Source organism: Vicugna pacos, chromosome 4, assembly GCF_048564905.1.
Source record: "Vicugna pacos chromosome 4, VicPac4, whole genome shotgun sequence".
Taxonomy (NCBI): domain Eukaryota; kingdom Metazoa; phylum Chordata; class Mammalia; order Artiodactyla; family Camelidae; genus Vicugna; species Vicugna pacos.
Genome location: NC_132990.1, coordinates 1,739,342 through 1,765,388, shown reverse-complemented (window position 1 = coordinate 1,765,388; position 26,047 = coordinate 1,739,342). Strand labels below are relative to the sequence as shown.

The 26,047-nt window shown below is 39.2% G+C and overlaps 1 protein-coding gene across 4 annotated transcripts in view; it reads right to left on the bottom strand.

The window, feature by feature from the left end:
- LOC140695953 (uncharacterized) overlaps nucleotides 1-26,047 on the bottom strand; it is a 58,530-nt gene that overhangs the window by 26,523 nt on the left and 5,960 nt on the right. For 2 of the 4 annotated variants that reach the window (XM_072959082.1, XM_072959083.1), the window contains exons 2-3: nucleotides 14,410-14,571; nucleotides 11,575-11,662 (exon numbers count right to left, since the gene is read on the bottom strand). In XM_072959082.1, coding sequence (XP_072815183.1) covers nucleotides 11,575-11,662; nucleotides 14,410-14,571 — 250 coding nt within the window. Of the gene's footprint in view, nucleotides 1-11,574; nucleotides 11,663-14,409; nucleotides 14,572-15,333; nucleotides 15,339-26,047 lie in introns of those variants that run through there. The other 2 variants (XM_072959085.1, XM_072959084.1) reach the window with 2 other exon arrangements.

Genomic DNA, 26,047 nt, shown 5'->3' with positions numbered 1-26,047 from the left:
ACTCTAGGGCTGAGTAGATTTGAGATAATGCCTTCAATGAAAAAATAATTCTACTTCTTTTCCAATTTGGATGCCTTTTCTTTTTCTGCCTAATTATTCAGTTAGAACTGCCAATACTATGTTGAACAAAAGTAGCAAAAGCTGGCATCCTTATCTTGTTCTGTTCTTCAGGGAAACACTTTCAGTCTTTCATCATGAAGAACAATATTAATGTAGATTTTGCATATAATAAAGTCTTTATCATGTTGAGGAAGTTTCCTTCTATTCTTAGTTTACTGAGTGTTCTTATCATGAAAAAAGTGTTCAATTTCATCAGATGCTTTTTCTTCATCAGTTGAGATTATCAGGCGGTTTTTATCCTTAATTCTCTTAAGGTAGTGTATTACAGGATTTTAAGATTTTGAAATATTCTTGCATTCTGAGAGTAACTCCCACTTGGTCATGTGGTACAGTGCTTCTAATGGGCCGCTGAATTTGCTGTGGGAATATCCTGGTGAGGATTTTTGTCTCTATGTTCATGTAAGGAATACTACCTAGAGTCTTCTTTTCTGGAAATGTCTTTGTCTGAGACTTCCAGAATCAGAGCAATGTGTTCTCAAAGAATGAGTGAGGAAATGTCCTCTGCAATACTTTGGGGAACAGTTTGAGAAAGATTTGTGTCAGCTCTTCTTTATATATTTAGTAGAATTAACAAGTGAAGCCATCTCATTGTGAGCTTTTCTACGCAGGGAGGTTTTTTTTTTTTCTTAATTAGTGATCCAATATTCTAACTAGTTATAGATCTATCCAGAATTTCCCTTCTTTCCTGAGTCTGTTTAGACAGACGTGCATTTCTAAAAAATTGTTCATTTCACCTCAGGTAGCCAACTTGAATAGTATTTCCTTATAGTCATTTTTATTCTTAAAAAATGATGTTTCCAATTTTATTTCTGTTTTTAATAGTCTTCTTTTTATTAGTCAATTTAGATAAAGTCTTGTCAGTTTTGTTGATCTTTCTAAGGAGCCAATTTTGGGTTTTGTTGACATCTCAATCATCTTTCTATTCTCTAGTTTAGTTGTCTTTGCTTTTTGCTGTATTTTTCTATTATTTCCTTCCTTCTGCCAGCTTTGGTTTAGTTTGCTCTTCTTTTTCTAGTTATGTAAGTCATACAATTTGGGTATTAATTTGAGATCTTTCTTCTTTAATTATGTATTTACAGCTATAAATTTCTCTCCAAGCACCCCTTTCACTGTATTCCATAATTTCTGGTATATCATGATTTCATTTTCATTTGTCTCTCCAAGTATTGTCTAACTTTCTCGTGATTTTTCCTCTTTGATACATTGGTTAAGAGTATGTTACTTAATTTCCACATATTTGTGAATTTTCCAGAGTTCTTTCTCTTATTCATTTCTAGTTTCATTTCATTGTAAAAAGAAAAGTTATTTTGTATGATTTCAATTATTTCAAACTATTATGACTTACCTCTGGCCTCACATATGGTCTACCCTAGAGATTGTTCCATGTGCACTTGAGTGGAACATACTGTTTGCTGTTCTTGGGTGGTGTGTTCTGTATACAAATGTTAGGTGTGATTGATTTATAGTGTTGAACAAGTTCTACTTTTCTTGTTGACTTCTTGTCTGTCTGCTATGTGTTGTATAGACAGTTGGGTATTGAAGTCTCCAAATATTATTGTAGAACTATTTTTCTCTTCAATTTTGCCCATTTTTTACTCCATATATGTTGGGACATATTTGTTAGGGGGGTGTGTGTGTGTGTGTAGATATATATATACACATACATACACATATATATATACACATATGTATATATATTTCTTATTTCTTTCTGTAGTGAAATTTTTATCAATATATGATGTCTTTCTTCATCTCTTGTCATCTTTTCTTGATTTAAAATCTATTTTGTCTCATGATACACTCATTCCAGCTCTCGTTTGGTTATTGTTTTTATGAAATATCTTTTTTCCATCCTTGTACTTTCAACCCCTTTATGGTCATGTATCTAACGTGAGTCTCTGATAAGCAGTATGTGCAGATTTTGAGTTTTCAATTCAACCTGCTAAACTATGCCTTTTGATTGAGGAGTTTATTCTATTTACACTTAATGTGATTAATAAAAAAGGATTTATTTTTGCCACTTGGCCTTTTATTTTCTGTGTATGTCTTCTGTTCCTCAGTTCCTCCATTACTGCTTTTTAAAATATTAACTTTTTTTTGTAATTTAACACTTGTACTCCCTTCTTTCATTTTCTGTATATATTTTAAATATTTTCTTAGAGGTTACCGTGAAGATTATAATTCACATGCTAAATTTGTAGAACTCCAGCAACTTCATTAAAACAATATACAAACACTCTGCTCCTATACTTTCCCATCCCTCCCACCTTGTTTTGTAATTGTCCAAGGTTACATCCTCATACATTGTATGCCCACTAACTTAGATTAATACTTTTTGTATGTTTGCCTTAAATCATATAGAAAAAGCAGAAGTTATAAATCAAACAAAAAGCATATTATTACTGGCTTTTATATTAACCTATGTACTAGTGTTCATTTTACTTTCCTAGGCTTAGAATTACTATCTAGTGTCCTTTCATTTCAGCTTGTGTCTGTGTGTGTGTGTGTGTGTGTGTGTGTGTGTGTGTGTGTGGAGCAGGTCTACTAGTGAGCTCTCTCAGGTTTTATCTGGTAACATCTGAATTTCTCCTTCATTCTCCAAGAATAATTTGTCAGATATAGAATTCGTAATTGGTAGTTTTCCTTTCTAGACTTAAAATGTCATCTTACTGACTGGTAGCCTCTGTGGTTTCCAATAAGAACTCACTTGTTAATCTTATTTGAGGATTTCTTGTAGGTAACAGCTACTTGCTGCTTTCAAAGTCCTGTGTTTAGGTTTTGACAATTTGACTCTATTTCTTAGTGTGGATCTTTTTGAGTTTATCCTACTTGTAGCTGGTTGAGTGCCTTGGAAACATAGGTTTATGCCTTTTATCAAATTTGAGTACATTTCTGTAAATTATTTCTTGAAATGCTCTCTTTCCTTTCCCTCTGCAATTCCCATTATGTGTATGGATATACACCAAATGGTGTCATGTAGGTCTCTCATGCTCTGTTCCTCTTTCATTATTCTTTACTTTCTATATTCCTCAGAATGGGTAAACTCAGTTGAAGTATTTTCAAGTGCAATGACTGTATTTTGCCTGTTTAAATATGCTGTGAATATCTATAATGAATTTTTCACTTCAGTTACTGAGCTATGCAGTCCAGGATTTCTATCTGATTCCTTTTCATAACTTCCCTTTATGATTTTTTCTATTTGTGCAAGCATTGTTGACCTAGTTCCTTTCCTCCCACATCCACGGTTTCCTTTATGTATTTATGCATATTTAAGATAGCTGATGTGAAGTCTTTGTGCCTGGGCTTCCTCATGGATAGTCGGTAGGGAGGCAGTTTAAAATGCCACAGGACTCTCCTGCCACAAAGTAGGAGCTACTGTCTTCACCAGATCTTCCAGTTTTTGACAATACTCCAAAGTTATACAAAAGTTAATGGAAAGTTAACAGTTTCTGGCAGCTCATCAGTTGCTTTTGAGCAGGTACAGAGCCATGGATTTCCTTGCTCTGCCATTTTTGATATCACAGACTGTTTTTTCTTTAATTGTATGATCCTATTTATATGAAATATCCACAACAGGTGAATCCATAGAGACATAAAGCAGGTTAATGGTTGTCAGTATCTGGGGAGCGGCGCAAATAGGGACTGATTGCTTAATGACTTCTTTGAGAGTAATGAAAAAGTAAGTGCTGGAACTAGACAGAGGTGATGGTTGTACAACATTGTTAGTGTACTAAATGCCCCTGAATTGTACATATGAAGATGGCTGATTTTGTTATGTGAATTTCACATCAACAAAAAATTTTAAAGTCATTCTCAAGAAGGTGTGTTTCCAACGACACTTTCCACATCCTAGCAGATGGCCCAGAATCATAATACTTTCAACAAATCGGAAACTGACACTATTAACAGGGCTTTCACAATCCTGCATACACTGAGTATCATCAGAATCTTCCCAATGCTCCTGACTCTTTGTGGTGTCACTGCTCTAATGTGCAGTCAGGATCCATGTGGGCTTAGCACATGGAAACTTCTTACATGTCACCTGTATCTAGACCCTCTCTCCTTCTATCACTTCTCTGACATTGAACAAATCCAGAGTTTCACATTCACTGTATTTAAAAGGTTCAGTCCACCCCTCTGTGAATTTTCACTTGTGTTTTCTGTCACTTGTTGTGAATTTTGACTAAAGGTTTTCCACATGCATAACATTTGTGTGGTGCTGTAGACTAAATTGTGTCCTTCCAAAATTTACGTTGAAGTGCACAATGTGTCTATATTTGAAAACATGGCCTGCAAGGAAAGTTAACATGAGCTCATAAAGGTGAGGTCCTGATAGGGTTGGTGCCTTTTAAGAGGAAGAGATGAGAGCTCACTCTCTGTCTCTATGTGAGGACACAATGAGAAGGCAGCAAGTCTGCAAACCAGGAAGAAAGCCTTCACCAGGAACCTCATCAGCCAGTACCTTGATCTTAACTTTCAAGCCTTGAAAACTGTTAGAATAAATTTCTGCTGTTTAAGTGACCCGTCTATGGCCCTTGTTATGGCAGCCCTAGCAGACTAATATAGATTTTGGTACTGACAGTGGGGTGCTTTGACACTGTGATGGGTAGAGGCTGAAAGAATTTTGTGCTGCATCCTGTAAAAACCTGAGATTCATGTGAAGGGAGTGTTGGTAGAAATACAAATGTCAGAGGTGATTTTCATGAGGGCTCAGAATGAAAAGAGAGCTAAAGAGAAATTTTTCACCTTCTTAGAGAATACATAAATAATCATGCAAAGAATATTGGCAAAATACAGACATTAAAAGCCATTCTGGTGATGTCTCAGATGGAAATAAGCAACAGGTTATTGGAAACTGCAGGAAAGGTGATCCTTATTGCAACATGGCAAAGAACTTGACTGAACTGTGTTCTAACGTTTTGTGTGAGGTTGAACTTTCTGTGAGTGATGAGACTGGGTATTTAACTGAGGAGATTTCAAACATGGACAACATGGCTTGGTTCCTCCTGACTGCTTACAGTAAAATGTGAAAAGAGATGAATTGAAGAAGAAATTAAGTAAACAGGAACCCCAACTGAAGACTAGAAAATTTTAAGCCTTCCCACATTGGGAAAAAAAAAAAAGTAAAGAGAGAAAACTTATTCTGAAGAGGGTATGTCTGAACAACAATTTGCTAATGTGATCAGTATGGGTATGAACCATGAATTTAATCAGTTATCTCAGCACAAGCCAGGAAGAGGTGGAAGTAGACCAGCAAAAACACTGCAGCTGGGACTAAAGTCAACTCAGAAAACAGGAAGGAACAGGAAGGTTGCACACATGCATCGTACTTCAAGGAAAGGGAATAATGACCCTGGAAGCTATTCATAAGTTGTCAGGACCTCCAATCCCATCACAGGCCCAGGAAGCAAGGCTGCTACTCCCTGGGTTCAGCACTGCACTCTCAGACTGCAGCAGAGGGAGGGTCACCCCTCTGAGCCCAAAGGGCACTACCAGCTCAGTGGGCCTGGAGAGGGGAACGTCAAACCAAAGAGGGTTATTCTCCAGCCTTAAGAGCTAATACAATTTATCTTGCTAGGTTTTGGACTGGTTGGAATCCATCACCCTATCTTCTTTCTGATTCTTCCTTTTGTAATGGGAATGTGTATCCTACTTCTGTTCATCATTTTATTTTGGAAGTACATAACTTGTCTGGTTTCACAAGTTCACAACTGGAGAGGAATTTTGCCTCAGGATGAATGGTACCTCTATTTATGTCTGATTTAGATATTTAGATGAGACTTTGGACTTTAAAGTTGATGCTGGTATGAGTTAAGAGTTGGGGGGTTGTTAAAATGAAATAAATCATGTTCATGTGAGAAGGACATGAATTCTGAGGGTCCACAGTTGTAATTCTATGGACTGAATTATGTCTCCCAAGATTATGTTTAAGTCCTCACCCCAACTTGGTTATATTTAGAGATCGGGCCTCTAAGGAAGCATAAAGGTTAATAAGTGAGGTCATAGGTGTGGCGCCTTGACCCAATAGGCATGGTTCCTCATAAGAGAAAGAGATACAAGAACTGTCTCTGCTGTGAGCACACAGCCCGAGACCAGCCATCTACAGCCTTGAAGAGAGATCTCACCAGGAACTGAATTGACTGCACCTTGATTTTAAGATTTTCCAGCTCCCAGAACCATGAGAAAATAAAATTTCTGTTGTTTAAGCCATTTTGTCCATGATTCTTTTATGGCAGCCCTAGCAGACTAACACGTGGGATTTCTCTCTAGTGTAGCTTTCAACACTGAATAAGGTTTCCAGTTTGACAGAAGGCTTTCCTACACTTACTGCATCCATAGAGCTTCCCACCAGAGGGGAATCTGTGGTGGTAAGGATGGTGGGAGCTCAGGCTGAAGCGCTACCTACAGATAGTACATTTGTATGGCTTTTTTCCTATGCTATAAGTTCCCTGGTTCTGTCCAAGTTGAGAGCTCAAAACGAAGCCTCTCTTACATTCACTACACCTGTAGAGATTCTCTCTGAAGTAGATTCTTTGGTGTTGAGCCATATGTAAGACAGAGATAAAAGCGCTTCTCATACACCTTAGACTAACAGGGATTCTCCCTATGAGTGGGAGAACAAGGAGTGAGCTCTAACTAAAGGCTATGTCACACTCACCAGATTGTTGGCATTTCTCTTCTAAATGGAAGCTCTGATGCCAAGAGATTTGAGATGGATTTGAGTATTCTCCTACACTTACTACATTCATAAGGTTTCTCTCCAACATGAAATCTCTAATGCAGAAGATCAGAATTTAGACTGAAGCTTTTTAAACACTCAGTACTCTTGAAAAGTTTCCCTCCAGTATGAATCCTCTGATACTAAGTTTTGACCTTTCAGTGAAGCAGTTACTACCATTACCACACACAATGATTTCTCGCCGGAATGAATTTTCTGATATTGTCTGAGCGCATAACAAACATGAAGCTTCTGCCACAAATGGCACGTTCATGGGTTCTTCTTCTTGAAGAATTACTCTCCTTGTAGGAAAGTCGGAGTTTAGACTGGCATTGCTCCTACACTCATCAAATCCCTGGGTTCTTGCTCCTATGGAATTATCTGGGGCAGAGTGACTTGCCAGAAACACAACAGAGTTCTTCAGGGAGGGACTGGGAAGAATCTAACCTGAGCCAGTGTTACAAGCTCTCCCTAAGCCCAGGCTCCTGAGAACCACTCCTCAAGTTATTCCCAATGCCAAGAAGGAACCATCACCTGTGATTTCTGCTTTTACAAAAGAAGATGCTTTGTCTCCATCTTTATTGTAGGGCTGCCTGTTTTGACTTAGGTTGTATATGTGAATTTTCTCAACATCAGTCCTCTGAAGGCAGAGCCTATGTTTCTGTCCTAAAGTTTTCTTTCTCATTAAGCAAAGGAGACCTTGCTTTCTGGCCCAGTGTGTCTGAGACCCAAGAAATGCAGCAAAATTCCAAGTGGCTCATCAGGCAATTGGCAAGCATGCAACTGTGGCCACGTGTTGCTGCCTCTGTTCAAGTCTGAGAAACCAAGCAGGTAAGGCCTGTAGGGTATTTGTTCCAACCACTCCCCAACTGCTAAGCCCCCTTGCTTATCCTCAGTGCTAAACCTTGTAACCTCATCAATGAGAGCATGTGTCTCCAAGTTGGAAACTGAGGGTGGGGCTGGCACACACATCCTAGTTCCAGGAGTGGTGCAGGGCATGGCTGGAGGGCTAGCAAGGCAAAACTGCCCAGGTTGGCCTCCCACAAGTTTTGATATGTTGTATTCCCATCATCATTCTGTTTGAATATTTTCTAATTTCTCTACAATTTCCTCTTCGATGTAAGAATTAGTAAGGAATGTGTTAGTTAATTTATACATATTTGAGATTTACTTAGATATCTTATTACTTATTTCTTACACAATTCTATTAGAGTCACAGAAAATATTCTGCATTCTTTAAATCATTGTAAATTTATTAAGACTTCCTTTATCGACCTACATGTAGTCTTGATGAGCATACCAAATGTACTCTAAAAAATATGTATTCTGCAATAGGAGGGGTACAGTGATCTGTAACTACCAATCAGGATAGCACAGTTGCTAGTTTTCCTCACATAATATATGTTTTTACAGATTTTTTTTACCTAGTTGTTCTATCAAGTACTGGGTGGGGGGCAGTTCCCTTGAATTCTGTCAACTATTTTGAAGCTGAATTATTAGATCTATACACACATAATTATTACTTGTCTTCCTGATGAAGTGACTTCTTTATTCTTCCAAATGTTCTTCTCTTTGTCTTGAAGTTGGTTTTATCTGATAATACTACATCTTTCTTTTCCTCATTGAACATAGTTAACATATAGACTTTAAAGTCCTTGTCCGATCATTTCAGCCAAAAGGTGAATTATGGTATGTAAACTATATCTCTAAAACTTATTAAAATCTAAAACATGGGTTAAGACTCAGAATAGTCAAGGAAAGAGCAGAGGGCTAAGAATGAAGATGAAGCATATAGGGAGATGAAGAACACAGATGCCTTGAGCAGGGAGGAGGAGAAAGTCTGTGATATGAGCAGGGAAAAACAGCCAGCAGGAGGTAAAGGGCAGCTAGGGGTAGAATAGAGAGCAAAGAAGCTGTAGCATCATCCTGTGGAGGGTTTTGAAAGCAGACAAGGGAACACAGCCTCTCTACCACAAGAGTTGTAGCTTATGTGCTTTAAAACACTCGTGTTGTTTCACTTGCTTCTATTGGGTGGTAAGTCCAAAACTCATTTCATGAACAAAATTTCCCACAGAAACAGATTCTCAAACGTTGAGAACAGGTTAAGTTTCCAATGATTGAGAAATAGTGGGATGAAACAGTGAAAATCTGGGAATGTTTTTAAACTGTAGAGTCATCGGTTTGAATGTGAATGTTTGTGGTTTCTTCATCTTTAAAGGTATGACACTGAGGTAGTCGCTAGTTTTAATACACTACAATTTTATCATCACAACCTATCAAAGATGCACACAGACCAAAAATATTAATTAATTCTACTGATAGGAATAACTAAAATGTCCATCAATTGATGAATGAATAAACAAAATGTCAGATATCCATACAGAAGAATATTATTCAACCTTAAAGGAGAGTGAAGTATCACTGATTTGGGCCATAACATGGATGAACCTTGAAAATATTAACACTAAGTAAAAGAAAACGGACACAAAAGACCATATATTCTATGATTCCATTTATATGAAACATCCAGAACAACCAAATCTATAGAAACAGACAATAAATTACTTGTTGCCAGGAGCTGGGGGAGGGAAGTGTGGCGAGTGACTCCTAATGGGTGTGGGGTTTCTTTGGGGAATGATGAAAACATTATTGAATGAGATAGTGGTGAGGGGTGAACTACTTTATGAATATACTAAAATCTCCTCAATTATATTATTTAAAATGGCAAATTTTATTGAATGTGAATTATATCTAAATGAACAATTTTACAAACATTTAATTCCAATGATAGGCAAACCCCTAAATTTGGCAGTCTTGTAAGAATGGAGGCTGTGCTGTAGATATCACTGTTTGTAAACCATCAAATGCTCCTTCACACAGGAGATATACAACTATAAATTTTAACATTAAATATAAGAATCCTAACTATTAATTACCAGTTAACAGCTTACAGCCCCTTCTATGTCAGAACTCTAATGTAGATTCCAATTTATTCTCTCAGGCAAAAGCCCTTAAGAAAAATGCCTAAATGTCATGATATATATGTAAGTCAGATTATTCTACACAGTTTAGACTTCACACAAAAAAAGCACCTGAAAATGCAATGTAGAGAATCCTAAGATATGTAATTTCTTTATCTCAAATAACAAGCAACAAAACAAACAAACCTCTCTGTTCTCTTGTGCTCTCAAAATAAGTTAAGATTGTGGTCCCTTTATGAAACAAGTACGTTCTGACTGCCTGACACTCTTCCAGGTATGGAAACCTCACCTTAAAAATCAAAGTCACTCAGATGCTCATGCCCTGGCATCAACTTTTCAGGAGGAAATGAATAAAAGGAAAAAATATATATTGAGAGATGTTGGTTCTAGACAGGGTAAGACTCAAGGTGTGCTAAAGCTCCCACAGGAAGTGGCACAGAAGGGACAGGAAAAGTAATGTTTCTTTTGGGCCAAGAATGCTTCTCTATTAACAGCAGAAATGGTAAAGTGAAACATACAAAAGAAAAGCTCTCCTTATTACCTTAGGGAACATTCTGAATCACATATACTACATATACATTTTCTCTCAAAGATTTAAAAGATGCAAAAACCGAGGAATATCCAGCCTTTGGTGATGTCTGAAAACATAAAAACCAATCATTTTTAACTGATACAGTAACAGGCCAATATCCACCATATGAGCTCAGTATTAAGATCATGTCCAGATCTTGCAAAAAAAATTCTACACTTGCCAATTTTATTACAGAACAGGCAATGGAAAACGGAATTAGCCCAGTTGACACTAATTGGCATACATGATATGATCAACACACTTATTTCAATTGGCATCTGCTTAGGCGGTCAATACATGTTAACTCCACTTGATTATGTCAACTTAACATGCTCCCTAGTCTTAAGGCTTAGAAAATCTTTCCTTTAATAATTCATTTGATTACTATTTATTTCCAAATCCTTGAATTCAACTTGGCAAACTCCTCAAAACTCAGCCTGGCTTTCAGGATTCTGGCTGAACTACCTCCATCCAGGCTCAGAGTGGGTGAAGGCGGTAAAGAGTAAATGAAGCAGGTGCCTTGGCCATGGGGTCAAGGGACACAAGGGGGTGTGACAACACCAAGGAGATGCTGTGTGGCTCCAGCTACCTGTCACACACATCATGAGTGTAGACTCAGGACTTAGGTGCAATCTTCCAATTTTCAAGTGTGGAAAAGCACAAGGCCAGCCAAACTAAATCTATCCATGAATCACCAGGAGACAGCAGGCTAGCACCCTCACCTCTACACAAACTCAAGTGACAAAAGGTCGCTGCTGCTTCAAGCTTCCAACATGGTGAGGGACAGTCTGCAGGTCGCCCAGTCTCTGACACATGGTTGGCTTCCTGCCACATTCCCAAAGGATGCCTTCCCTCAGCTCTTCCACTTGCCAACTCTGTCAGAGGCAGCTCAGGCAGCTCCTCCCTTGAAAGATTTCCTTCCCTTTTTCCTGCCTTGGGAATCACAGGGCACATCAGCATGAATATCTTGCATCTGTATTTTAACTACGCTGATAACATTTTGCTACTTGGTGAATGCATGAGTCATGAATGGAGCAGAGGAGTCTGAGAAAACGATCCAGGTAAGGTAAGTCACATCTCCAAGATCAGGGCTAGGTATGGTCTACCACCAACACAGAATTTACAGGACAAGAAAATGCAATGGGTCCATCCTGCAACAGCTAGGAAGAAATTTCAGGACTCACCTCATCCCTGGTTGTCAGGAGACCTGGGGCCATATTCTTGGTCTGCTGAGTGCTCTTCTTAGAGAAGAGTCCAGCTGCAGAAGCAGAGCTGGGGAAAGAGAAGAGAAATGAGGGTGTGCTTGGGAGGAGTACCCTTGTATCCAGCCTCCCAGTTCAACAGGGGTGACAGGGAGGTAGGAAGGGAGGCTGCAGAGGGCATCGGGGCAGCCCACTCTTAACCAGTGTCCTATAAATAAGGCTCCCAGAGGTGGGCCAGCAGCAGGCTCAGCCCCAATCTCCAGTTGGGAAATGAAGCCCTCAGCCCCCAGAAGCTGGATGAGACTATTAAGTCACTGGGTAGACTCTTAAGAGGAAAAGCGTCTCAGAGTGTCCACAGGTAAGCACTCATGCTGAGAAATAAAAGGACCTATCATACTGATAACACAAGTTCCCCATCCACGTCTGCCCTGAGGTCAAATGACAAGGCCCAGGAAACTAAAAACACAAAGAGGGCTATAGCGCTCTAGACAATGTACATCCGGGGGGAGACCTGAAGCAGGGTGGAAGGCATAATCTCATTGCACCTTCCTCTCCACTTATATATTCCAAGATTAGGTTCCCAAGATTTGAAATGTGACATGAAATTTAAGAATGGGCAGTCATAAAATGGGCTAGGTCTTCAACAAGTCAATTTCATGATGAAATTTTTGAGAGATTTTCCTTACTGCGGAACTACTTAAGAGAGAAATCACGCTTCATGTGTTATCTGTATGCCTTGATTGACTAGTTTGCACAAATGAACTGAAAGACATTTAGGGGACTAAGAAGGCTAATTCAATATGAACTGGGTATTAGATGATGTTGGAGAATTACTGTGAATATTGTTAGGTATGATCATAATATTCTGGACATACAAAAATAGTCACTATTAAGAAATGATGCTGAAATACTAAGGGTGAATTGGCATAATTTGCAATTTTTAAAAGAATGTGAAGACTTCCACAAGTTAATAGCATAAAATCAGGACTTATGGGAAAAAAGGAGGCTTGAGAGACATATCAATGAAGTGCAATGTGTGGACATTGTTTAGACATTTTGGAGGCAATCAAAGAAAACTGAACACTAACTGCATGTTAGATGACATTAAACAATTAATATTAATTTTGTTAGGCTTAGGCTAAAAAGAGCTGTGCTGGCAACCTCTGCAAGTAATTGTGCCTAAGCTTAAATAAATAGTGCAAAAAAAAAAAAAAGAGTGCAGAATTGACACCAACAGCATATTTAATGGTGAGAAACTAGATGCTGTCCCACTAAGATCAAAAACAAGGCAAGAATGTTACCTTTCGCTACTCCTATTCAACACCGTACTGGAATTGCAAGCTAATGCAAGAAAACAAGAAAAGAAAAGAAAAGGCATACTGATTGAGAAGGAAGAAACAAAACTGTCTTTGTCTGCAGATGACCTGATTGTCTATGTAGAAAATCCCAAAGAATCAACAAGAAATTTCTGGAACTAACAAGTGACTATACCAAGGCTGCAGGATCCAAGTTAATACACAAAAAATAATTGCTTTCCTATATACAAGCCGTAAATAAGAGAAATTTGAAATCAAAAACACTACAATATTAACATACACAAAAATGAAATACTTGGGTATAAATCCAAAATAATTGTATAAGATCTATATGAGGAAAACTACAGAACTCTGCTAAAAGATATCAAGGAAGAGCTAAAAAATAATAATAATATTCCATATCATGGGTAGGGAGACATGATATTGTTAAAATGTCAGTTCTTTCCAACTTGATCTATACATTCAGTCTATCAAAATCCCAGCAGGTTACTTTGAAGATGTCAGCAAAATGGTTCTAGAGTTATATGGAGAAGCAAGGGACCCAGAAGAGCCAACACAACACTGCAGAAGAACAAAGTCAGGAGACTGACACGATGAGATTTCATAACTTACTACACAGCTACAGTAATCAAAAAAGTGCAGTATTGGCAAAAAACAAATTTAAAAAATAGACAAATAGATCAATGGAACAGAATAGAGAGCAAAGAAATTGACACAAATAGAGTCAACTGAATTTTGACAAGGGAGCAAAGGAAATTCATTGGAGACGGGGTTAGCTCTTTAACAAATGGCAGTAGTGGAACAAATGAACATTCACACATCAAAAAAAAAAAAAGAATCTGGACACAGACCTTTATACCTTTCACAAAAACTAAATCAAAATGAATCATAAACTTAAAGGTAAAATGTGAAACTATAAAACTCTTAGAAAATAATTTGGCAACATTTTTTCACATATAACACCAAAAACACAACCATGCAAGAAAAGTTCTCGTAAGTTGGATTCTGTTAAGATTAAAAACTTCTGTTCTGTAAAAGATTCTGGTAAAAATAAGTCAAGCCATAAAGTGGTATCCATCTGAGGCAGGGCTGCCAAGCCCCTAGAAATGCTCTCCGCCCTGACAGGCAGTCCCCTCTGGATCTAAGGGAGTATAGAGTGCTCTCAGGAGAAACCTGGTACAAAGCAAGCAGCTTCAGCCTCAGGATTCTCTCCCAGGCCAGACAACAGGTTGAAAACCCCTAAGCCTGCAGCTAGGGAGCTCTTCACTAAAATAAGGTATCACGACCTGGCAGGGAAGGGAAGGACAACATGATGAACAGAATTGGACTGTGGTTTTTAGAATGAACCTGCTGTGAGTCATGCTGATACCCAGCATGACATTAGTCTTCTAAGCGCCTACATGTCTTAGTGAAAATACATATGAACATTATTAAATGTTACTGAAATGAACGTTATATTAGCCTGTGCCAGACACCCGTTCTACCTCTTTCCAACACTCACCACAGCTCCAGGAGGTTCAGCACTTCGTTCAAGATAACGCCGAGAAAGAGGCAGACCAGGACCTGAACTCTCCCTTCGGAAGCCGGAACTCCTACAGCAGGGCTGGCACCGGCCCCTGGGGAGAAGCAATGACCAAAGAGATGCACACTTGGGGTTGAGGATCTGGGGAAGAAAGGACAGGGTTCTCTCACTAATAAGTGGTAGATCTAAGTGATTGATCCATGAAACCTCACGGCTACTTCTGCGTATGTTTACAATGTTTTCACAATGCAAAGTTTAAAATAAACCGTCTGGATGTCTTATCATCCACTCCCCTCCCCCACCCACAGCAATTTGGGGAGCCAGCCACCAGTCCCCTGGGGCTTGGGGGAAAGTTCCCTACCCCATGGGCTCCCTCCCCTCCACTTGCTCCACCCCATGTTCCAAGAGGAGCCCCAAGGCTAAAGGAGCCAAACAACTTCGCAAGACACCCGACGCAAACCCAGGGACGCCTTACCCTCACCGGACCCTTCCAAATACCTCCGGGAGCCCGCGGGCCACGAGGCCGCTGACCCAAGCCCACCCTCCCATCAAGGCGAGTCTGGGCGTATCCCCCAAAATCCAGCTCCTAAGGGCCAAGCGGTACCTCCATCACCCCGGTGGGCACCACCCAGTCGCGAGCCCCAATCAACACCCAAGAAAGAAGTCCGAATCGCGCGCCCAGCAGTGGGGACGTCTGCTCCGGGCGAAGGGTGCTTCTGTCCCCCAAAGTCATCTGCACCAGTTCCGAGGCCGCTGGGACAGGACGCTGGGCCCCGACGCGGGGCCCCCAGCCCCGCCAGTAAGGCGAGACCCGAGACCCCCGTTCGACCCCGCCCGGAAAAAAAACAGATCTCAAGGAACCCCCAGCCAGAGCGTACCAACATCGCCCGCCCTCGCGCTCACCGTCTCCGTGCTTTCCCGACCCTCTGTCCCCGAGAGTCGGCGGCTAAGGGTAGGCTTGATGACAAGCGTGGAATGATGGCCACAGCGTTCCGAACCACCAGAGCGCGGCGCGGAAGTACGCTACCCACAATACCTCGGGGCGGGACTACATTACCCACAGTGCCCCTGGGCGCGGGCACGCCTCCTTAATGGACGTGGACCTTGAGCTACCACCTGTACTTCTCAAAGTGTCAGTTCCATTGCACCCTCGCTCAAGTGAATGAATTGCAGCCGTTTAGGCTGTAGGAAAAATTGTGAAAAATTAGGCAAGTAAAATCAAACGGACATTCACGTACAAATGAGCTGGGTGATTCAGGTGAGTACTAAGATCTTTGTTTTTTGACTTTAGGGTCTTGGTAGTTATTTTTAGTCACTTGGGTATCTATTTGTCTTTAGTACTACAGATTCACCCACGTATTTTTACATTTAAATAACAGCGCGAATTGAACTTCTAAAAAATGCCAAACGTTCTGGCAGTTTTCTTTTTTAAGAGGAAGACTCTGAAGTTTATTATAATTAATAAAAGTAATTAGAAGAAGAAAAATGAGGAAAAACTAAGCGTGAAGACATTTAAAACTACAGTAACTAAAATTAAAATTATTTTACTAATACAAATAATCGTTGATTAGATATAATAGAATAGCTCAGAAAAGCTGAGAAACATATCAGAGTCATTATAAAGAGACAATTTCTTTCTTGGAATTTGAAAAAAGTGTTTTCAAATTACTTCGTATTTATTTCTCCTCAAAATGAATTAATGGGATTCAAAACAATCCCACAGTGACACTAGGACATCTTGTGGTGGGAAGCCATTGGCTCTCCAATCACAATTAGCATCAGTGATGCTAAAGAGGCAGATTAGAAAAAAAAAAAAAAAAGAATCGACCCATTAAGCCAATTTGTCTTCTAGCTAGCTCCTTTTCAGAACTTTGATTGTAATGCGTTGATAAGGCAGTATGCTGATTAGTTCTTGCTGAACCTGAAATTCTGAACTGAAGGAAACAACAACAAATATCCAGTGAGGGCCCCCCAAGGCAGAGGAGGTACCAGAAAGGCTGAGGAGCATTTCAAGGGACTACCCCTCATGCACTAAGTTGTACATCATTGCATGAGTTTCCCAGTGAATGTAGTTTACCATCCCAAACAGGTTATAAACTCCTCCAAGGAGCTAGATCCATTGCTCACCTCTATCTTGCATGGTCATGGTCTTCAGTATACATTTGTTAAGTGACCCATTAGAGCAGAACACTTAAAAATGAAGTAGATGTTGTAGAACAGTTAGTTACACTAAACAATGCAGATACCCCAGAGGAAGAGGGAAGGGGCAGCTTTTCTGGAAGGCAAGGGATGTCTCAGGATAGGAGCAATTTCTTTGGTCCAAGCAAGGGCAGCTGTGAGGGTAGAGATGTGACTCCCAAGTAAGAAAATCCAAAGTTCTGAAAGTTCTCCAAAAGCACATTTGGTCCTGACCAGACTCTCAGCCCTCTCAGTAGCACAGAAGCCACCCGTCTTAATCAGCTCAGGCTGTCATAACAAAATACTGCAGACTGGGTGTGATTTTCCTCCTACTTCTGGAGGCTGGAAGTCCAAGGTCAAGGTGCCAGCTGACTTGGTTCCCCAGTAAGAGCCTACTTCCTGGCTTGCAGATGCCTGTTTTCTCACTGAGCTCACATGGTAGGGAGAGAAAGCACTCTAATATCACTCCCTTTTCTTATAGGAGCACTAGAGCCCCACACACATGACCTCATTTACACCTAGACACCTTCCAAAGGCCACCTTCCAAACACCATCACATTAGGGGGGTTAGGACTTCAATATATGAATTTTTGAGGGAAGCAAACATTCAGCCCATTATACTATTCCACTTATTGTCTTGTCACAGGCGTCCACGTCAAGAGAAACATCACCAAAAGAAGATGAGAGTTGCTTTATCGTCAACTTGGCTGGCACGTACCAATTTCTTAAGATCAGAGATGTCTCTTGATTGAAATACATCATTTGTTTGTTTCAAGGAATTTTATTGAAATTTTTACAAGTATTTTACATTTTTATAAGTAAGAAAAACCCATTGCTCTTGCATACTTTATTATAAAACTAGTACGATGGCCTCATTTGATTTCTAGTGGCAATGTTCGCTTTAAATTCAAATTTTAAATTCTTTGGAGAGCTAGCTCATATAATTCTTGAAAGAAAGAAAAGCCAATAGGATAATGAGAAATTGACAAATTAGCCATTTGAATCAAATGAAAACTAGTTTTGATTTCCTTGCTTTTGGAGGCACTCTTGGTGTTCCTGTTTTGATATGATTTGGAACTTCTGGCTTACATTCCAAATTGAACTGGTTCATTTTGTGATTATTTGGCAAAACCAAAGCAGAATGACTATCTGGGTTGAGTTCAAGGTGCCACAAACTGTTTTCAATTTTTCTAGTTTGGTGTTCACGACTCAGTGCTTTAGTTCTGATCACTGCTATACAAACACAGGGCTTCATGCAGACTCATTGGTATATAAACCTTAAACCAATTAAGGAATCATTTGGTTTTAAGGTGGGGGATCAAGAAGAACTCAGTGAGTTTGCTGTCTGTTCCTCACTGTGTGCACTGCCACCCTGGGCACCTCAGCGGAGAGCACCTACAGACACACCCACACCCCCTCCTCATGCAGATGGAGGGATTGCCTAAGCTATCCTTCGCCCTGTTGTAGAAGTGACTTTGAGAAGATGAAACACTGACATGGAGGGGTCACCTGACTCCCTCATACCAGGTGGTCACTTAAGCACTTGGCAGCAACCAACTCATTCTTAAGTGTGTAAAGTCACTCCAGGAAGGCAGGAATCCTCATCGTGGCATTCCCCTAGCAACTAGGATACATGGGACCTCCACTAGGCTGAACTGTGGGGGAACCAGGGATGTCCTGCTCTTTTCCCCAACCAGGGGGCACCCACTTCCTGCCCCTGGCCCATCTGCTCTCTTCCTGTGGCCCCAACACCTGATAAGAACCTGCCCCTGGTCCTTCTTTGGTGATACAGTGTGAATCAGTCATTTGGGTTAGGATGTTTTCAAATACTTTCCCCATGCCCCTCTGAAAAGCCTGCGGGATAAATGAACACGGTCCTATAAATGTGGTTAAATGAGTTCTTTTTCAGAGGGACATTTACATTTTAACAGGTGTGGAAAACTTATTATTTCTAGAGAAATGTGGGGAATCAACCAACCAGGAAGTGGAGGACCTCAGGAGGCACTAGACTTTCCCAGGGCTCCTGAAATGAAGTCATCTACTGGTGTCTTCCTAAGCTTTCCAGCCAACAAGGCCAACCCAAGGCTTCAAAACCAAACTCAACCACTGTTTGCAAAGGCAGGAACACGGATGCCCCTTCACACCTTGTTGCATCTCCCATTCTCACTTTGCTCCTACTTCTGTGCCGCCTTCTCTGCACAACCCTACTCAGTGTCTACATAGTCAATTCCATCACACCCTCACCACCACCTTCGATGTGGTGCTCGATTCTGTCCTCAACTCCAGGTCAAATCAATCCCTTTGGTAAAAACATCCATTTCCTTAAATTCTCTTCCCATACACAAATAGTTAATGAATTGCTCTAATAAGTAAAGGGAAATGTGAAAGCGAGCTAGACTGATGATGGCATGTGATGGCCTCCGAGTAATAGTATGCAGGTGTTTAGGGTCTTTTTCTGCCCTTCGAAGAGTCAAGAACCCAAAAGATGATTTACTTTTGTGTATTTCCACATCCTGATTTGAGTGTAGCGCCATCCCTAGATCTTAACTTCATTTCTTTAACAGGCGTTATACTGGTAGAATCTTCCAAATTACGAAGAATTATAACTGCAGTCCTTCTGACTGATGCCTTTCTTTGCAATTTATGATTCAGTTGATGTCATACACCCTTTCACTGCAGGAAATGTTATTTTATTTTATTTTTTTTGGAAATGTTACATACAAAAAAAGGAGTGACAGCTAGTAATTGATTATATTGATATTCAGAGTAAAGGCAGCCATTCCAATGTTGTACATCTAATTAGCCACAGCTCTTCAAGAACTGGTGCAAATGTCATGGGGTTTACAACGTTAGCATTTCATCTTCACAAAAAGGCTCTTTGATGAAGTAAAAACAGAAAAAACAATGGTCACAGCAGACAGCTTGTAGATTAGACAAAGGTCACTGTGTTTTAAAACATGAACAGTGCTGTAAATTAATGAGAAAACAACTAGAACATGAGCTGTTAGGCATTATTGAATTTGTGCAAAAAAATCAATCTATACCTAAAACCACTTGGAGTAACTAAAAAAAAAAAATAACTGCAAGAATTTAAATCTCAAATACTACAGCAGTCATATGTCAAGAAATAACATCACAGGTCTCGGGTGTGACATGAAGATTCCTCCTTAATATCTAGAAAGGAGGATTAATGCTAGATTAGTATTCTCAACAGATATTCTACATACAATCTAAAACTAGCTCTACCCCTGCCTCTCTGGTTTCTTAATTTCTATATGCATTTCCTAAGTGTTTAAGAAGAACAGGGAAGCTATTCTATGTTTTACCAAAATTCTCTGAGGGCAATTAAGGAAACACTACAGGTCCTTCAGGACAGGTGATTAAAATAAACATCACTTCCCGTTCCATGGAGAGCTGTCAAAGCCAAGCTTCTAGGATCTTCAAAACAGGGGTACAGACCACTGCTAATAACACCAGCTTTATATTACAACTTCCTCTATGTAAGTCAAGGACTCTATTATTCACGCATCTCTTTAACAACCATTTCAGTAAATAAAGAGCATTTTATTTCCATTAAAACCAAGAAAGAGAAAATGCAATGATTTATCCTAGCGAAGGCGGCAGAAGCTGGATCTTGGCTGGCCCCACCCAGGTCAGAAGAACATCATCCCAAATCTAAGTCATTTCCAATAAGCGTAACAGATGTTTGTATTTTTAACTCATTTGAAAATAAAATCAAGGGACCACATCCCAAGGGTCACGTAGAGAGCACCATGAAACCAGGACACAGTGAGATCCAGCATCTGGACTTGAAGAGGAACAGATTGCCTCTTCAGTGCCATCCCCAATTGGCTGGATGATGGGCAAAGATTTGTTTTTAATTAAAATTTTTGTGAGGTAGTTTTCGACTCATGTGCAGTTAGCTGTAAGAGATTCTATGAACATGAAAATGAATATATGTATGTATATCCATGACAGTGACATTGTGCTGTGCACCAGAAATTGACACATTATAACTGACTATACATCAATTAAAAAAATAAAAAGAAAGAAATACTTTGGCTCTACCCTGTGTACACATTACCCAGTTTCCCCAAACGATAACATGTTGTAAAACTACTGTAATATCCCAACAGGGGTAATAACATTGATACTATTCATGAATCTTATAGAGATTTCCCCAGTATTGTATGGAGTACTTATAGGTGAATGTATGCATCTGTATATGGGTACTTAGTTCTATGCAATCTTAACACATGTGGAGGTTCCTGTATCTCTCATGACAGTCCAGACACCAAACAATTTCACCCCCAGTCCCCTCAATCCCCACACCCACATCCTCCTTCCCATCCACACACCTCTCCTCTCACCATCCCCGTCTTCTAGCAACCATTGATCTGTTCTGCATTTCTAAAATTTTCTCAATTCAAAAACATAATGTAGCTGGGATCAGATTTTATGTAAACTCTGGGGGATTCCCTTATTTCTCTCAGTGTAATTCCCCAGTGATGCATCCAAGTTGTTGTGTGTTACCAGTAGTTCATTCATTTCTATTGTTGAGTTGTATCCCATGGGATGGATGTAACCTAGCTTGTTTCACCATTCACGTGATGAGGACATCTGGGCGGTTTTTGGTTTGGGGTCATTTTGAATAAATCCACTACTAACATTCGTGTACAAGTTTTTGTATAAACATCAGTTTTCGTTTCCCTGTTATGAATGCCCAAGAGTACTATTGCTGAGTCATATACTGACTGTATGTTTCATTTTATAAGAAACCATCAAACTGTTTTCCAGAGGGACTGTGCCATTTTATGTTCCCATCAGTAATGCATGAGAGAAAGCAGTTTCTCCACAATGTCCCCAGCATCTTGTGTTGGCACCATTTTTCATTTGAGCTGTTCTGATAGATGCCTACTGTGATCACATTGTGGTTTTAATTTGCACTTCCCATATGGCTAAAGTTGTTGAGTATTTTTCCGTATTTGCCATCCATTGTTCTAATCAGTGAAATGTCTGTTCATGTCTTTTGCTCATTTTCTAGTTGAGTTGTTTTTTACTATTGAGTTTTCAGTGTTTTTATATATTCTACACACCCATCCTTTGTCAGATGTGTGGTTTGCAAGTATTTCCTCTAGGTCTACAGTTTGGCTTTTTATCCTCTCTACTTTTGATGAAGACCAATTTATCAATTTTTGTTTTCATTACTTTGGTGTCAAGTTTAAGAAATTGTTGCTTAGCCCAAATACCCCAATTTTTCTCCTATGATATTTGCTAAAAATTTTACAGTTTTTACATTTAAGCCCATGATCCATTTTTAACTGATTGTGTAAGGTGAGGGATATAGGGCTTCATTTTAGTGCTGATGGCGGTCCAATTGTCCCAGCGTTGTTCATTAAAAAGGTGATTTCTTCCTCCTTTGAATTGCCTTTGTACTTTTATCAAAAAATCAATTGAGCATATTTAAGTATATTTCCAAGCTCTCTATTATGTTCTATTGTTCTCTGTGTGTCTGTTCCTCTGCCAACACCACGGTTTTGATTACTAGAGCTATACAGGAGGCTTTACTATCAGGTAAAATGATTCCTCCCACTTAATTATATTTTTCAAGATTTTTTAAACTACTCTAGGACCTGTGACTTTCTACATAAATTTTAGAGTAAATTTCCTTATGTCTACAAAAATAACTTGGTGAGATTTTGATAGGAATTTCATTAAAACTATGAATCAATTTAGGAAGAGTTGATATCTTTTAATATCTTCTAATTCCTGAACATCGTATTTCCATTTGTTTAAATCTTCTCTGATTTTTCTTATCAACACTTTGTATATTTTCTGCATGCATAGCCTGTACAGGTTTTGTTAAGTGCATAGCTAAACATTTTATTTTCTTTGGAATGATTGTAAGTAATATTGTGCTTTCAATTTTGGTTTTCACATCCTGACTGTTAATATGCAGAACCGTGATTGACTTTTTTGGCTAAGTTCTTTTTTTAAAAACACCTTTATTGTGGTATGGTTCCTGTACAGTAAACTACACATATTTCAGCTGTACAATTTGATAAATTTTGGTAAATGTATACACCCATGAAACCACCACCACAATCAAGATAGGTGACAAGAAATGTGATTGATTTTTGTATGGTAATCTTAGGTCTTAAAACCTTACTGAAGTATTTAGTCAGTTCTAAGTTTTTTTGGCAAACTCTTTGCAGACTTTTCTGTAGACAATCATATTTACAAATATAGACTGTTTATATATGCCTTGCCAGTTTGTGTGCTGTTTATTTCTTTTACTTGCCTTACTGCAGTGACTACACTGTTCAACTATGTTGAAAAAAAGTGGTGAAACTAGCATTTTCCTTGGCCTTGATTTTTAGAGGAAAGCATCTGACTTTCACCTTTAAGTATGATGTTAGCTGTAGGGGTTTCACAGATGCTATTTATCAAATTGAGATAATCCACCTCTATTTCTAACTTGCTGAGAATTTTTATCATGAAAGGGAAAACTGGATATCCAAGTGCAGAAGAATGAAATTGGACGCTTATCTCACACCACGTAAAAAAAATCAACTACAAATGTATATGTATGGCCGAAACACTATGCTGTTCACCAGAAATTAACACAGCATTGTAAATTGACTATACTTTAATTTAGAAACATCAACTCAAAATGGGTGAAAGACTTAAACAAAACACCTCAAACTATAAAACTATTAGAAGAAAACATAGAGAAAGAGCTTCTTGACATTGGTCTGGGCAATGTAGTTTTTTGGGGTTTTTTTTTATATGACTCCAAAATAACAGACAACAAAGGCAAAAAGAGCTGAGAATGCATCTAACTAAAACTCCTCCGTACAGACAAGGAAGCAATCAACAGACTGAAGTCTGGGATAGAAGAAAATATTTGCACACCAAACATCTGATAGGAAGTTAATATCCAAATATATAAAGAACCTCCTTAACTCAATAGAAAAATTAAAAGAAATAATCAAATTAAAAACTGGGTAAAGGACCTCAATAGATATTTCTCAAAAGATGACATACAAATGACCAACAGGTATATGAAAAGGTCTCAACATCACTAATCATCAGGGAAACGCACAATGAGGTATCACCTATGGAGATAATGCAAGTGTCCATCCATGGATAAGTGAATAAATAACATGTGACTGCTATGTGTGTATATACATACACACAATGGAATATTACTCAGCCTTAAAAAAATCCTGCCATTTGGAATAACATGTTTGAACTTGGAGGACATTATGCTAAGTGAAATATGAAATAAGGCAGGCACAGAAAGACAAATACTGCATGATCTCATTATCTAAAAAGTTAAAATCATAGAAGCTGAGAGCAGAATGGTTATTCCCAGGGACAGGAAGGGTTAGGGGGAAAGAGAGATATTGGTGAATACTACATGTTTCAGTTATGCAAGAGAAGTCCTACAGGAATTAATACACAGCATGGTGACTATAGTTAACAGTGGTGTTATATACGGGACATTTGCTAAGACATTAAATCTTAGGTGTTCATATCAAGAAAGAAATGTTAACTATGTGAGGTGATGGATATGTTAATTAACTTGATTGAGACCACCATTATACAATGTATGTGTGTATTTATTTGTCAATTATAGTTCAACAAAGCTGGGAAATGAAACAAGAGAGCAAAAAAATGACCTCACAATCTCATTTCCCACCAGTTGTGTCTGTCGGATTTGAAATGCTTTCTCTTCTCTGGCTCAGTAGCACCTTGTTCCTTTTGATGGAACTAAGGTGGAAATTTCAGGGAATAAGAGACAGAATCTAGTCAAGGTGGTTTTCACACTTTTGTCCCCAATCACAGAGGCTCCTATCTTGGGCATCCCCAGCAGCCTGCATCCGGTCCTGAGAAACATTCCACACACATCGGCTGAGGTCCCTCATTCACCACTGCTCACACAGTGACCGGAGATTTTTGAAGTTATTGTTCACATCATCTAAAACCAAGACCTGATAAAGAATAGCAATCAATGTTCTAGTATGGAGAGGAGAATGCTGACCCTAGTTTTACTTCTCCAAGGCAGAAATCCTTATCCCATAGTGAAATCCAATTACAACATCCTCTTGCTTTATTTGGAAATGAAGGATTCTTCCTAACATCATTGAAAAAAATCAGCAAATAATGTTCCTGAACAAGGGTACCTGAGTAAAGAATTTGCAAATTATCCTGCCTCAGGATACAACACAGAATCGGTGCAATGAGAACCTACCGTACTGGAATAATGGCTGTACCTCTACCGGTCTCAGCTGCCCCCATGAAAGAAAAATTGTTGTATGGTGTGGTAGTGACTAGTTGCTCAGGCCACAAGTGGGATTTTCTTAGCTTCCTTCATAATACAACCTCTCACCAGTGAATTGCCAAGCTTCCTGGCACAAGTAGGAGGCAGAGGAGAGATGAACATGTGGACCTGCCTTTAAAGTGGGATTGGACCTCCGTGTGCTTTCTATGTGGGAAAGATGTGCTGGATTAAAAAGAAGCCTGGCCTTTCCCCAGGGTTCACATCCAACTCTTCCTAAGGTGGCAATGTAACCACCTTGATGAATTAGTAAACCAGACTACCTAGAGATATACTCAAAATTAAAAGCCAAAACAAATCCAAACCTCTTCTCATCAATGAGGGTATGTTGACCATGATTTTGGTTATCTGTGCATAAAGTCATCTTGGGAGATTTAGACCACAGATCACTGGAACTAAGTGATGATGATATTGGAGATTTATTTCCCATCATGAGAAATATCTGTGGATTCTTAGTGCAAAATAACAGAAGGCTAGAATGATACAGCTCTACTAGGCACTTCAAAATTACAACACATCATCACATACTCTAACAGAAGAAACAAGCATTTGCCTGAAACTTGCAACAAAAATGCCGTTTTTCTAAATTTCATGATGTTTCTTATTTCGGGGTGTGGGGTAGGAGAATGGAGGTTGGATTAGGACCTTTACTGTCTACGCTGTATATTTCTCCTATATTGGAACGTTTTAATGAAGACCATGTAGCACCTTTACAATTAAGCAATTATAACAAGAATCACTTGATAAATATTATTTTACATTATAAATGCTGCATCGACCCTTGTTAAAAACAAAAGAGGGAAATATTTTTGTAAGGAAAGCAGATTTTGATAAACTCGGTCCCTGTTCCCTTTAAAGGACCACAAGTTGCCTGTGACAAGTGCTTGGGAGATGCTTTCATCTAATAAAGTCCATTTGCTTTCTCCTTCTGTGACCCACTGTCTAATGAGCTACTTTAGTTGGCCTGTCCCAGGGTTCACTCACAGCTTTTCCTATATAATCTCAAAGTCGTTTTGCTGGAGCAAGTGGTATTTTCTAGGCAGCTCTCACCAAACAGCAGCATACTAATTAGGCTTCAGGTCTGGAGGCATCAAG